This window comes from Podarcis gaigeae (genome assembly GCF_964106915.1).
Source record: "Podarcis gaigeae genome assembly, chromosome: 16".
Taxonomy (NCBI): Eukaryota; Metazoa; Chordata; class Lepidosauria; order Squamata; family Lacertidae; genus Podarcis; species Podarcis gaigeae.
Window position 1 is genome coordinate 38,848,479 of NC_139693.1, and position 14,255 is coordinate 38,862,733.

The 14,255-nt window shown below is 46.8% G+C and overlaps 1 protein-coding gene across 3 annotated transcripts in view; it reads right to left on the minus strand.

Annotated features, from left to right (window-relative positions):
* HIP1R (huntingtin interacting protein 1 related) overlaps positions 1–14,255 on the minus strand; it is a 67,555-nt gene that overhangs the window by 3,251 nt on the left and 50,049 nt on the right. For all 3 annotated transcript variants that reach the window (XM_083717006.1, XM_083717007.1, XM_083717008.1), the window contains exons 19-31: positions 13,308–13,455; positions 12,727–12,813; positions 11,215–11,322; positions 10,227–10,363; positions 9,155–9,265; positions 8,221–8,279; positions 6,653–6,683; positions 6,302–6,364; positions 5,225–5,325; positions 5,011–5,116; positions 3,687–3,810; positions 2,317–2,378; positions 984–1,184 (exon numbers count right to left, since the gene is read on the minus strand). In XM_083717006.1, the coding sequence (XP_083573132.1) occupies positions 984–1,184; positions 2,317–2,378; positions 3,687–3,810; positions 5,011–5,116; positions 5,225–5,325; positions 6,302–6,364; positions 6,653–6,683; positions 8,221–8,279; positions 9,155–9,265; positions 10,227–10,363; positions 11,215–11,322; positions 12,727–12,813; positions 13,308–13,455 (1,338 nt within the window). The remainder of the gene's footprint in view (positions 1–983; positions 1,185–2,316; positions 2,379–3,686; positions 3,811–5,010; positions 5,117–5,224; positions 5,326–6,301; positions 6,365–6,652; positions 6,684–8,220; positions 8,280–9,154; positions 9,266–10,226; positions 10,364–11,214; positions 11,323–12,726; positions 12,814–13,307; positions 13,456–14,255) is intronic.

Below are 14,255 nucleotides of genomic sequence, written 5' to 3' on the forward strand. Positions count from 1 at the left end.
TCTATGCGCTTGAGACTAGAGGGGATGCTTTTAAGGCAAAATCTTGTGTCCAATTAAGTTAGGGATGTATCAGTTAGTTAATGGAAAACAGTTGTTACCAGCCCTCAAGCTGATGCCCTCCAACAATCCAAAGGGCAGGAGTGATAGGGCCTGGAAAGGGTGTCCTGTAGCCTGGATGGTGTACTATAAATGAACACGAAGAAGCTCCCTCTAGCTTGTGACCCTTTCAGTAGGAGTAGCCCAGAGGATTATTCCAAAAGTCCAGCATCTTCCACCCCAGGAGGTTCACAGCCTTCTAATGTTTCTCTGTTGCCTCTAAGCATGGAGGCACTATAGCCCAAGGGCATGAGGAACCTGTGGTGGTCCTCCAGAGGCTTTTGGTCTCCCAGCCCACATGGCCAGGGATAGTGGGAGCTGCAGTCCAGCAGCACCTGGAGAGCCACAAGTTGCCCACCCTTGCCGCAGCTTGTGAACGGCTGTGTTTTCTCATTCAGCAAATGGCAGTTATCTTGGGGCAGCAGATTGCACAGACTAGATGTGTGAAGAAATACTTTCCTGTATTGCTGATTTCAGTTTCACTGGGGTGACCCCAAATTTCTAGTATTACAGGAGAGGTAAGGCAGTTTTGTTTTAAGGCAGCATTGGTTGCCATTCTACAGACACTATTACGTGCCCCAGCATGTTCCTCAGTCTCCCTTTAGCCACTGCAGTGCTCTTCTGCACCCTCCACAGTATTATGCCCACTGCCTGGGAATCACCATTTTTGTGGCAAGCTCCAGAGGATTCCTCAGAGGGGAAACCTCGATTTGGCTTCCCTACGTGAATCCCGTACAACTGTGACAAACATGCACTTATCCTGGTAATGAATGATTCACATAAGCTTGCAAGCCTCATAATGTTTTCTGGGCCTGACTGCTGTGAAAAGGCTGTTGCTTTCCCCAATCATGCGCACCCCTTGTTCTGCGGCTGAAAGTATACTGTACCTCACAGGCTGGCTTCAGGGACTGGACAGGCTTCTGAGCAACCGGAGGCTTCTTTAAGCTGCCTGGCTTGCGGGCAACTGTTGGTTTTCCCCCTTCTGCGCTCTCATAGTCAATACCAGCCAAGGCATAATGCTGCCTTCTCAGCTCACCAAGACGAAGCCTCTCATTCTCCAGGGTCTTTTCCAACTCCAGGACTTTCACCTGCAACAAGCAACATTCTCTGTTGAGCTATGGGGAGTGAGAAATATCAAAGACACTCCACTTCTTATGCAGCTGTTGAACATAAGTCACTGTTGCTTAGTTCACATGTTATCCATAGATCTACTCCCATGGACCAGAGTGCGGGAATATTTCTAACTTGGCCTCTCTACTCCCAGGTGGCCAAAAGGTCTCCCACTGCTGCCTTTTCTCATCCTTATGCCTGGGATTGCATCCACACAGCCCTACACATGTCCCACACCTCATTTTCTCAACTGCCTTGTCTTCCGTGGCACAACCTGGAATAGGGTCTGGGGAATAGGCTTGGAGAATAGGGTCTGGGGACCAAGTACTGTATTTTTCCATCTATAGGATGCCCCCATGTATAAGACGCCCCTTATTTTTGACATTATTTTTAAGGGGAAAAAATTAGTCTTACACACGGAAAAATACGGTATGTGTAGCTGAACGAAGACACACTATTCTCATTTACCCCTGCTTCTCCATGCTCTGTTGTCTGCCCTGTGATATTCAAACTGTAGTATCCCCTTGGCTGTTATGTGTTACTAAAACATTCAGAGTCCACCTCCTGCTCAGCTTGTTCAACTGGTTTGGACCATGCGAAACTCTCATCACCCCCAGCCATGCTGGTTGGGGCTGATGGGAGTTGTAGTGCAAAACAGGTGGGGGACACCAGCATCTGAAAGGCTAGTTGTGTTTCCAAGCTCTGCCAGCTGTAACTGACATGCTGAAATCAAGCCACTGTTGTGGCAAAAGGTAAGGATTAGAGTAGACGGACAGATCCAAAGAAGGGCTACTGGGCAAGGAGAGTCAGGCTCAACCTCTGTAGCCTTAAATACGGTGGGAGGAGGCAGCAACTGCCCATTCTTATTAAGGCTTGTTTTCAACTCACTCTTCAGCAAACAAATCATGGCTTACATAACACCAGTATGAAACCCCAGTCTGCATGGCCTATTTAAAGACGTCCCATTGACGACATCTCATCAGATGCTCAAGGGGCAGTTGGCTCTTGTGTGAGAGTCACTTTGGGAACTATTAACCCAGCTTCTATTTTATACTTCCCCAGGAATCTTCTCAACACTTCCCCTGTTTTTCCAAAGAACCCAAACAGCACCTGTGTCTCCATTTCCTCCATCTTAAGTTTGATTAAGGACATTCCAGAGAAGTCCATGGTCTCTGAAAGGAAGAGAAAAGCAAGTTTGTTTTAGAAACTACATATGTTTTCAGCAGGGAGGTAGGGGGCATTTTTTAAAACTGAAAAGTTGCCACTTTCTGCTACCCTAAACCCAGTCCCTCACCCAGTGTGTTCTTGCTTCAGTAGGCGTGTTGAGCAACTTAGTATGTAGCAGGAAAGACTGGAAACCTTCACCATTTTGAGCCATAACAGCATTTGGGGAAAAGCCTTCTGTGCTATTGCACATTTTAGAAAAGCCTCTTGCTGTTCAATAGAACATATTTGCCCCCAACACATCTAGTCCAATACACGAGGCAGTTCAATGAAGTTCTGCCTCCATCTCCCTGGAAGTTGCACATGGCACCAAGCATAAAACTTCACAGCTATAAAAAGGCTAGGCAGGGGTTTTTTATATGCAAAATAACTCCTATCTCATGAACAGCTTAGTAGTTTCTTTTTGAGAACCACAGAAGACAAGATGGGCCAGACCAGAGGCTAGCCAGATGTCTCTAGAGGGGAAGCCCACAAGCAGGACAGGAGTGCAGTCACCCTCCCCCACCTGTGTTCCCCAGGAACTCAGAGGCACAAGGCCAGCCCCAGAGAGCCAGCATGACTACTCTCTATGGATAGCCGCCGCTTCCTCCTTCATGGAACTGCCTAATCCCCATTCGAAGCTACCTGTGTTGGTGGCCAGCACCACATTTTGTGGAAGCAAATTCCACAGTTTATCACACAGTGTGCTGTGTAACATAACGTAATAAAAAACAAAGTCCCTATTAAGTGCCCGTGGAGTCAGACCAGTTCAGTGATTAAAGCACTGGTCTCACTCCAGAGAGACCCTCCTCTTACAGAGATCATCCAGATACCTATACGAAGCCTGCAGGCAGAACCTGAAAGCAACAGCCCCCTCACCACTTGTGCTTCCTTGCCACTATTTCCTCAGAAGTGAGTCTCAATGGTGCCTTACTTCCTGGTAAGTGCATTTTAAGACTGCGGCCTGAATGGGCCCAGGATAGTCAGTTGCTCAGCCCAACCTACCCCACAGAGTTGTTGTGTGGATAAATGAGGAGCAGCATGTACACCATCCTGAGTATGGATAAGAGTAATAAATAATACAGTAATGGTGCTACTCTGTCGGCCTTGCATATTAGCCCTGTTCTCCTCATGTCACACTTTCTTCTCATAATTTTGCAAGCACCAGAAAGCCTTTAAAAAAGCATTTTCAAGAACGCAAGTCTGCCATTTCACGCTGCGTTTCCCACCACCTCCATGCCCAGCTCCACTGCCATGCCCAGACCCCAGCAGCTCACCTTTGTCTTCAACCTGCTCTTGGCCTGACTTTGTGGAAGCCACGACATTGGCAGCCATTTCATTGACGGTGCGCGAGCATTCCTGGAGCTTTCCTAGGTTTCTGCTGTGCTTCTCTGCTTTCACCTGCCATCATCAAGAATATTGCTTCTTTCAAATCTTTTGCCAGGTGTAGAGAAAACACGAGCAAAAAAGGTCTGCTAGTCCAACCTAAACCTTTGAGCAGCAGCAGCTTGAGGCCAGTTCATTTCAGAACCAGGGCTGTGTACATACTTGTTACAGTAAAGCACTTGGAGGCAGAGCTTAGAATGCTGAAGAATCTCTGCTGTTTTATTTCCTAGTCTGCAGGTTAAGGACATAGGTCTTGTCCTGCTGCATCAGAGCAAAGGGCTATCTAGTCCCACATCCTGGATGGAAATCCTTCAAGAGAAGTGAGCAAAGGCACTCCTCAAAGTGGAGGCATTCAGCTGAGCACCACCAGAGAGGTAGGGAAGGAGTGTGCCATTCCACAGTCGCTTTGAAATGGGGACATCTCATAAGAACATAAAAAGAGTCTTGCTGGATCAGACCAAAGGCCCATTTAGTCCACAACAGGACCCAAGTACAACAACTCTCCCCAACTGCAATTCCTAGCACCCACCTCAGATATTGGAGGTAGTACACATCCCTTATGGTTATCAGCACTGATAGCCTCAACCTCCTCTGTGAATTTGTGGAAACCAGTGAGTCGTGGTGCTGTGGGTTAAACCAATGAGCCTTAGGCTTGCCGATCAAAAGGTCGGCAGTTCGAATCCCCGCAACGGGGTGAGCTCCCATTGCTCAGTCCCTGCTCCTGCCAACCTAGCAGTTCGAAAGTAGATAAATAGGTACCACTCCGGCAGGCAGGTAAACCGTGTTTCTGTGCGCTGCTCTGGTTTGCCAGCAGCGGCTTAGTCATGCTAGCCACATGACCCGGAAGCTGCCTGCAGACAAATGCTGGCTCCCTCAGCCTGTAAAGCGGGTGCCGCAACCCCAGAGTCGTCTGCGACTGGCCTTGATGGTCAGGGGTCCCTTTACCTTTACCTATGTAGGAAGTTGCTTCTGCAAGGGGCTCTGGGCACACTAGAGCCTACTTTGGCAACAGAACCCTCACTCTACTCTCCTTTTCTCATTTGAGATTTGATTGAAAGTTTTAGGTACAGTCCTAAGAGCAAAAAGGATTATCCAGAATTCCCAGCCCAATGCAAAGCATGCTGCTTCCGAGATGGGGCTGTAGGCATGTGAAATGCACCCAGTTCTGCACAGTTAGAGAAGAGTGCAGCCAATTTTTCCTTCTGGGATGATTACCTTGGAGGCAGCTACAAGCTGAGCTGTGCTGGCTGCGATTTCGTGTGAACAGACAATCAGTTCCTCATATTTGCCTGTGTGGAGGACAACTTTGTCCGCAGACTCTCTGAAGTGGGGAGCAAAAAGACACAGGATTAGTGAAGCCATTCCCTTGCGTTTCAATCCACAAAGCAAGTGGCTAGGAAAAGGAAGCCCAAGCAACTGAGATACCTACACAAGCTGTGTTGCTCCCCATCCCACGGCTTTAGAAGCAGAGATGAGTCCCTCCGTCCAACGGGAGTTCTTGGCATAAAACTCCTGCGGTGTTGCTGCCCCCTAGTGTTCCACAAGAGATAGGACACTTAGCTTTCACAATAAGGCTGAGCTTTATTTGGTAAGCAAAACATGCTTCAAAATGGAAAAGATGATGCAACTCTGCCTGGAAAACACACCCTCTGGTAGCTTCTTCAAAGACTGGGGTGGCAGGTGTGCTTACTGAAAGGACACAAATGGGTAAACAAAGCTGCCTTATACTGGGGACGGACGCAAGTGGTGGCAGGAAGTCCATCTAGCTCAGGGATTAGGAGGAACATGGTACAGAATTCCCATCAGTCCCAGCCAGCACAGCCAACGGCCAGGGATGGTGGGAGTTGTAGTCTGGAGAGCCACAGGCTCACAATTCCTGATGGAAGTGGTTCCCCCAAGAGGAGGCCCTGGTGGGGTGCTTAATACAGGTCTGCAGCAAGAGTTGTTTTACTGACTCAAGAGAAGAGAGGGAAGAGGTGGGGTCAGGGGAGTTCCTTCTCAGCATTCTTTACTCTAGAACAGCCTTTCTCCAACCTTGGGTTCCCAAATGATGTTGGACTACTATTCCCATCATCCCTGAGCACTGGTTCTGCTAGCTAGGGATGATGGGGGTTGTAGTCCAACAACAGCTGGGGACCCAAGTTTGGTAAACCCTGCTCTCGAGCATGGATGGGGATCTTCTGGACCTCCAGGGCTTGCTAGATTCCAACTCTTATCAGCCCCAGCCAGCTTAGCCAATGGTTGGGAATGCAATAAACACAGGTTCTCTTGTAGAGAAGGAAGAGGCATTATCTGAATAGCATTTGATATAGCTTTAAATGCTTCATAGAGGCCACAAGAAAACAGACAAAACCATTACCTGGGAGTCTTCAATCTTAAGTAATGCTGTGACACAAGGAGCTGGTGCAGCCCACATTTCCAGGCTCCTCCCTGCCAGATGTTCAGTGCCCCCCCCCATACTTTTCATGCAAAGGAAGAACATAAGGTCCAAAAAGAACAGCCTCACCCTTCCACTTTCTACTATCTCCTTCTGTAAATGTGTAGATGTCATCACAAGAAGCCTGATTGCCTGAAAGAGACAAAAACAACAAACCACTCTGTTTAATAGAAGGATCTCCCTACGGCTTTAGGGATTCCAGTACAACAAAAAAGACCCTCCCCTCCAGACACAGTACAATACTTCTCAAACTTCCCTTAGTGGCAATGCTAACCTGAAATAAAAGGTCATGCTGAATATCTAGAGATCTTGTTAACCATGCAGTGTTGAACACCCTCCCGAGGTCCAGCCATCTGGTAACAGCTGGGTTTTTAAAGTACTTAGCTGGGTGGGGCTTTAATAAATTAGAAAGGCACTCACCTTCATCAAGTCTGTGCAAGAGTTCAAGATTCTGTGGGAAACAAAAAAGAAGATGCTGAACTCTCCCAAAGGATTGACTAAGCCCTAAAATTTGGAAATAACATTTTAAATAATGATGATTCTATTGTTGTTTGCATCTACACTACCAAGGGAAAACAGTTTAAAACCACTTTTTCTTGTTTCTCCCAAGGAACCTTGAAATTGATTCTCTGAGGGTGCACAGTAAACGAAAAAGCATGGGGGTGGTTATTTCACTCTTCTCTTTGTTGGTGAATTGCTTCAATTCTTTCACCAGGGATCATTGCAATGCTGTTTGTGTTATGATCTAAAAAGAGGTAAACAGCCAGCACTGCAGCACCATCTACTAGGTAAAGGTAACGGTAAAGAACCCCTGGGTGGCTAAGTCCAGTCAAAATCACCGATCATCTCGCTTCAGGCTAAGGAAGCCGGCATTTGTCCACAGACAGCTTTCTGGGTCATGTGGCCAGCAGGACTAAACCTCTTCTGGTGCACGGAGGACTGTGAGGAGTGCCAGAGTGCACGGAAACGCTGTTTATCTTCCCACCACATTAATCTACTTGCACTGGGGTGCTTTCGAACTGCTAGGTTGGCAGAAGCTGGAGCAGAGCAATGGGAGTTCACCCCATCACGTGGATTCGAACTGCTGACCTTACAATCGATAAGTCCATGAGGCTCAGTGGTTTAGACCACAGTGCCACCTGCGTCCCTTTACCATCTAGTGACAGAACACAGCAACAGGACCCAAGAACATATTGAAGGGGGAAATAATCATGCACACAAACAGCGTCTCCCTTCCTTAGTTATCTATGGCAAAGCCTCTTCAGGTCTCTGGAACTACACTACACTTATTGCACACACAAAAAACAAAAGCCAGGCGAGCTGAACCATGGGAGAAGAGACCCTTCAGTAAAAAGGAATCACCTCTATAGCACAGAAAGAGGTTATTCAGTAGCAAAGCAAACAGGAAAACTCATGCTTCAGTTCAAATGCTGAGTGCTGGCGGTTCAGTCTGTGCCAACAATATTATGCAAATCCACATGCTCAAGGCAACAAACAGTGGATTATTGCTTTTTATCCTCACAACAACCCTGCAAGCTTAGCAGCTTAGATCAAGAGAGATAACTACTTTCCCAAATATACCTTCCATATATACCTTCAGGGTGAGCTTCATGGCTGAAAAGTGATTTGAAATGGGATTGTATTGAAAACTCTTCGAATAAAGAAATACAGGTAGCAGATAAGAATGTAAGAACAGTCCTGCAGGGTCAGGCCAAAGGCCCATCATAGTCTTCCAGGCCTACAATATTGTTTTTGAGGCAAGATGGCCATAACTCATCATCATCATCATCATCATCATCATTACTACACTTAATTTTTTCAAAATCTCCAAGTGGTATTCCAAGTGTGCTCTCTCCAGGTCCCTGGCAAAAGTCTTTCCTATCTGTGTTATCAGAAATTCTTTTTTAGCTGGAAGTGTTGCAAATGAAAAAGAAATGTAGCCCAAGTATAAATCACATCCTTGTGGATCTTTGATCCTGCAGACTCACCTTTCATTTACTTCTAATTTCACACCAGAACTCTCTATTCTGGCCTGATTCATCATTTCCTGCAGAAAAATCAAACAGAGCTTCATTCAGTCGGGCATCACCACAGGCTTGTAGTTAGGGACAAAGGTCCTCCTGGTCTTTATAGCAGCCAGCAAGATGCTTCAAAGAAGCCGTTAAGCAGGACAATGATGCCACCCCCACCCCCACCCCCCTCCATTTAGCTATTGGGACTAATTGCCACTGACCTGCTTCTTTCTTCACAAACATGCCCAATCGCCTTTTAAAGCCACCAACCAACCAACCACTACATCTTGTGGTAGTGAAGTCCACCTATTAATCATTTATCTGGGTAATTTATATTTATTTGTTTCATTTAGGTAAATTATATACTGCTTGACACGTCAAAGAAAATTGCTAAGCAGTTTACTGCATTCTAAAAATATCACAAACAACAAGTCAAGCAGTTGTGTATTGAGCAGAGTTGTACTCTCCTTTTGCCACTCAAGTACTTCTTCACCCTTATGACACCTGCCCATTTTATTAAGTTTAACCAATGCTATTTTTCTAGAAAAAGAGGTTCCGAACTGAGTTCCATCTGAAAAAAAAGCCCCGAGTTCAACTACAGAGGCTCTAACTTAACTGCCCACAAGTGCTGTCAATTAGGGTGGTGGGAGAAAGGACAGGGTCTTCTTGGTGCAGAGGAACTTCCTTCAGAACGACAAAAGGCCTTCAAACATGCCTTGAAGACTTATTTGTTCAGTCTGCCTTACTTTAATGTTTTTATGCCCCTGATTCTTGAATCTTGGTAGTTGCTTACTATTCTGGGGTTTTTTACCACTCAAATGTATTTCAAGTGGATATGCTTTAGTTGCACACTGCCTTCCCTAAAAGGTTGACTATTAATAAAACAACCAACCAAACAGGTTCATCTCACCTCTATCCTCCTGACCGCGTCTTCGATTGCAGCAGAGGTGGAGGCCATCTCTTTGTCAACCATGTCGCCAAGTTCTTCTTGCCGGATGTCTAAGCTTTTGGGCCTCAATTCCTGGTCAAAAGAGAAAGAGAGTTCTTAAAGGGGACACTTGGCTCAAATGGAAAAGAAGAAGAAGAAGAAATTTTGTATACCCTGCCCAACTGACTGGATTTCCCCAGCCACTCTGGGAGGCTTCCAACAAAAATACAGCAAACAACTACTACTACTGCAACAAACATTAAAAGCTTCCTGAAACAAGGCTGCCTTCAGATATCTATGAAAAATTAGATAGTTGCTTAACTCTTTGACATCTGCTGGGAGGGCATTCCACAGGAAGGGCACTACTGCTAAGAAGGTTCCCTGTAACTTCACTTCTCACAGTGAGGGAACTGCCAGAAGGCCCTCAGTGCTGGACCTCATTGTCCGGGCTGAACGATGGGGATGGAGACGCTCCTTCAGCCATACAGGGCCGAAGCCATGTAGGGCTTCAAAGGTCAACACCAACACTTTGAAGTGTTAAGAACCTGCAGTCCTCCATTCAAGTTTTTTTGGATTCCAAGTCCCCCTTGCCCAGCCAGCATGGCCTATGGCCAAGGACAATGTAGCTGAACAACATATGGAGCGCTGCAGTTTCCCCACCCCAGCATTACACAGCTAGCTGCTCTTTTACTGAAAGAAACCATTAGTCAACGGATACAAATTATAAGGAAGGAGGTTCTAACTAAATATTAGGAATAAGTTCTAGACAGCAAGTCACTCAACAGTGGAATGGACTCCCTTGGAAGGTGGTGGGCTCTCCTTCACTGCAGGTTTTAAAGAGAGGTTAGATGGCCATCTGTTTACTTGTGATTCCTGCATTGCAGGGGCTTGGACTAGATGATCCCTTGGACCATCCAACTCTACAATTCTGTGTTTTGCCTCCTCACTGCCAAGGCCAAGTTACGGAAGTGTAGAAGTACACTAATAAGCATAAATTGTGAGATTACCGTGTTCCCCAATGGATTTCCCCACTCTATTCCTCAACTCTGTTTACCTGTCCCAGCTGAAGAAGTCCCTGCAGCCTCTTCCTCACGTCTGCCAGATCTGCTTGTCGGAGAGATTGCTTGTCTTTCAGCTTGCTCAGATAGTCCAGACTCTGCTTCCCACAGTCCCTGCAGGTTTCAGTCAATTCTGGCAAGAAGAAGAAAATAAAATAAAAATTACACACATACAAGGGAAACTAGCAAGACTGTGGGAAGCTCAGGAATAAGCTCATTTTTTAGCTTTCATTGGAGGAGCTACAGGAGAAGCATTTCAGAACAAATATGTGGAAGTCCTGAGGCTCAGGGTATGCTTTGGGAATAACAGATATTGCAGGATTGTGGGAGCTATGAGGGTGTTGGCCTGATCTGTAATCTGGATAAGAGCCCACTGCAAGCCCCAAGGAAGAGCAGAGTTCATTACACACATTTTTTTAAGGGAATCCCTCAGAAACATGGATGTTATTCTTGCACTTGACCATGCTTGTGTCTCCTTATCCCCATAGTAAGTTCTAGGATTGTCACCCAATTACAGAAGCCTTCAGTGCTAAATTTATGAGCTTAGAGACTGATGAACATGCTCAAATTTGCACACAGTAAACACACCTCCTCTGTTTCCGGGGGCCACATGCCAGCAGTAGGCAAAAGTGGGCAAAGGAACAAATGTGGGTTTTTCCTTTGTATGGTAGGCTTGTTTCTACACATTCATGCCTCTCTTTCTCTCTATCCTCCCATCCAGGTATGCAAGAGGCATTCTCAGAGATCAAGGGCACATTCCAGCCAGGCAAAAGTTGCCCCTCCCCTGTTTAGAGGATGCATGAATGGATTGAAGAAGAAAAAAAACCAGAAAGCAAAGAGGCGCTTGAAGTCTCCTGGTCCCTACACACTGGGTTCCAACCATTTCTAAAAGCCAGGTTTCGCATTCAGGAAAATTGTGTGAAAAGAGTTGCATCACTTCTGACTTCAGGGGTGGGGAAAAAGAACCTTTGCAAATTTACTCACTGTCTGCATGATCTGTGGGCGCCAGGTGGGAAGTGGCACTGCCATTCACAATGGTGTCTGCAGTCAGGTGGGCAAATTGGGCCAGAGCACCAACCAATCCAGTGACATCTAAGAAACGAAGAGAAATGGCAGGATGGAAATCCAGAAGCGGATCACAGGGATAACCCGTCTCATTTGAGATAAGCCCAGAGTGGCAGCATTCAGCTAAGCACCACAAGGAGCAGAGACCCTGAATGCTTCTCCAGGTTAAACATAGATTAACCTTCAGTCCAGTTCTTCTCCCTTCTAATCCCACTGTAGCTCTGAACTGTGGCCATCCCATAAGAACATCAGAAGAGTTCAGGGGCCAATGTGCTCAAGATCTTTGTCATTTGATCCAACTTCATTTTATACACAAATACAGCAGCTCAGGAATATCAGGTTAAACAGGGCTGTGCAAGTGTCTGGGTTTAGTACAGTTCAAGGTATTTTAATCTTCTGTTTTGAAATAACAATTCGTAATTGTTACAGTTCAGACCATGGAACCCTTTGCAATTGTAGACTACACATCCTCTTCCTCTTGATATGTTTTATTTTTGACTCTGCAAATCACACAGCTGTTTCCTATACTTTATTGGCAATTGTGACAACTTATTTTTTTAAAAAAATATTTCTTTCTTTCTTTATTCTGTAACTTGCTTGTTGTTATTAAAATTCAATGCAAAACATTTGAGAAGAAAAAAGAATCAGAAGAACCCAGCGGCTGGTTCAGGCCAAAGGTCCAGCAACCTGGTTCTCAAAGAGGCCAGCCAGGTGTCTCTGGGAAGCTCACAAAAAGGACCTGCACACAACAGCACTTTCCCCACCTGCATTCCCCAGCAACAGAAGGCACAGGCTTAACACCTCCAAGACTGGATAACTCGTGAGCAGCAGGGCTTTGCAGCTGCACCTTTTATTGACTCCATCCAAACCCATCCCACAGACCTAACCCCCCCCCCCAGGCTTCCTGCTTAAAACATAGATAAAAGTGCAAGGATTAAAAATCAACCTGAAGCTTTACCACTTGGTGAAATGTTCCATGTAGTCACCAGGCATTTACTGTATATTTTGCTCTATAAGACTCACTTTTTCCCTCCTAAAAAGTAAGGGGAAATGTGTGTGTGTCTTATGGAGCGAATGCAGGCTGTGCAGCTATCACAGAAGCCAGAACAGCAAGAGGGATTGCTGCTTTCACTGCACAGCGATCCCTCTTGTTGTTCTGGCTTCTGAGATTCAGAATATTTTTTTCTGGTTTTCCTCCTCCAAAAAGTAGGTGTGTCTTGTGGTCTGGTGCGTCTTATAGAGCGAAAAATACGGTAGCTTTTCTTTTTTGATGAGGGCGTCAGCGGGGGGAAGGGGGGAGAAACATTTGAAGAAACGACATTTGTGATGGCAGGAGAGGCACAATCTGTCTTTGCCAGCAACACCAGAAATCTACACTCCCACCCTGCCCCACAAGTAGGAGAACTGCAGCGGCAACCCAGCAATGTTTACCTGCCGGGTTGGACAGGTAGCGCCCATGTCCACTTTCCACAGCATTCACTGACTCCAGTGCTGCTTGTGCGCGGCCGACGAGGTAATCTGCAGAGAGAAAAGCAAGGGCAGAGAAGGAGGCCTATGGGAAAACAAGATCAAATGGACTCTCGTGCAGGTGCCTTTTGTGCCTTAGAAGCAGAGCCAGCTCCAGACTGAAGGAGCCTCAGCTGCCCGGTTTCCTCTGGCAGGCTCCCTCTTAAATCCCTGGAAGGGGTTGTGGGGCTCAGCCCTGGCGGGATTCCTTGGCAGCAGCAGTGCTCCAAGACAGGCAGACAACCAGGTCTGGGGCAGCTGCCATTTAAATGTCTCACAATGGCCTCAATGCAGCATCACTTGGGGCATTGTAGGACATTGAAAAGGCAGCTCTCTCAGGCCTGGTTGCTAATTGGAGCATGGGGTGGGGGCTGGATTTGAGGGGAGGGGGCTAGGACAGGCATCCCTGGGAGGGCCTTGGCCACTGCCTCAGGAATCTGAATGATGCCAGGCTTGCTTGAGAGGTTTACTCAAGGATTCCCATGCCCTTGGACCTTTAGACCTACCTGGTGAACTGGTGCATCGGATGTGCAAAGGATCGTCGAGCTTGGCAACGGCGTCCTGAATGATGCTCTCAGCCTCCTTCACTGTCCCTTGCAGGATGCTGAACTGCTCCTCCAGGAGTTTCTGCTGCAGGTTCTGTTCCTGACCTTTCTGTGGGAGTGGCGCAAGGTGTTTAAGTTAACAGTGCCCTCCTGGGACCCACATACTCACTGCTCTGTCATGATCCAGACTGGGCAAAGGGGAGGCCTACAGTGCTGCTAACTGGCTCCCTCTCTTCATTGCTCAGCCCGCTGTTTCCCTTGCCTTCCCTAACCAGACAAAAGCTTTCCAAGGCTCAGTTGTGCCCAGTGCCTTTTGGGGACTGGCAAGGAAGCTGATGGCAGGCGGAGCCACAGCCAGTGAAGGACAGAGCCAACGCATTCTAGTGTTGCCCCTGTTCTCATATGGACTCTTGTAATGGCAGTACTGGGAGGAAGGGGCCCTTCCAGACATCCTTGTCGTGTATTCATGATGGTTTGTGCTCATGATAATATAAGGGTGGTTATACACAACCCCATTTTCAATACTGTTCACACCTACAAAAGTTTCAGGGCAAACATCCTGCTTCATTTCCAATCAGTGCATGTCCTGTAACCTTCTGCAGGAATTCCTGTAACTTTTCATGCCACAAATGTTCTAAGGGTCCTTTGGCCTCACTTTTGCAGGAGCGCCCCTCAAGACAACAGTAATGCAGGAGCACTGGGGAAGCATCGCAGAATGGCTAATAAAGTGGAATGAAGTGTGGATGGTCCGGTATAAATTCACCACTAATGCACTATTATTGTGTCAATGACATGTTTCAGAAACACTAGAAAAAAGTGTATTCTGGGGAGGAGGAAGCTGATAGCCAGGATCATCTCCAGGCAGGAGAGGTTTGACAAAGCACAGAGCGAGCTTCAGGGCAGCGTCCC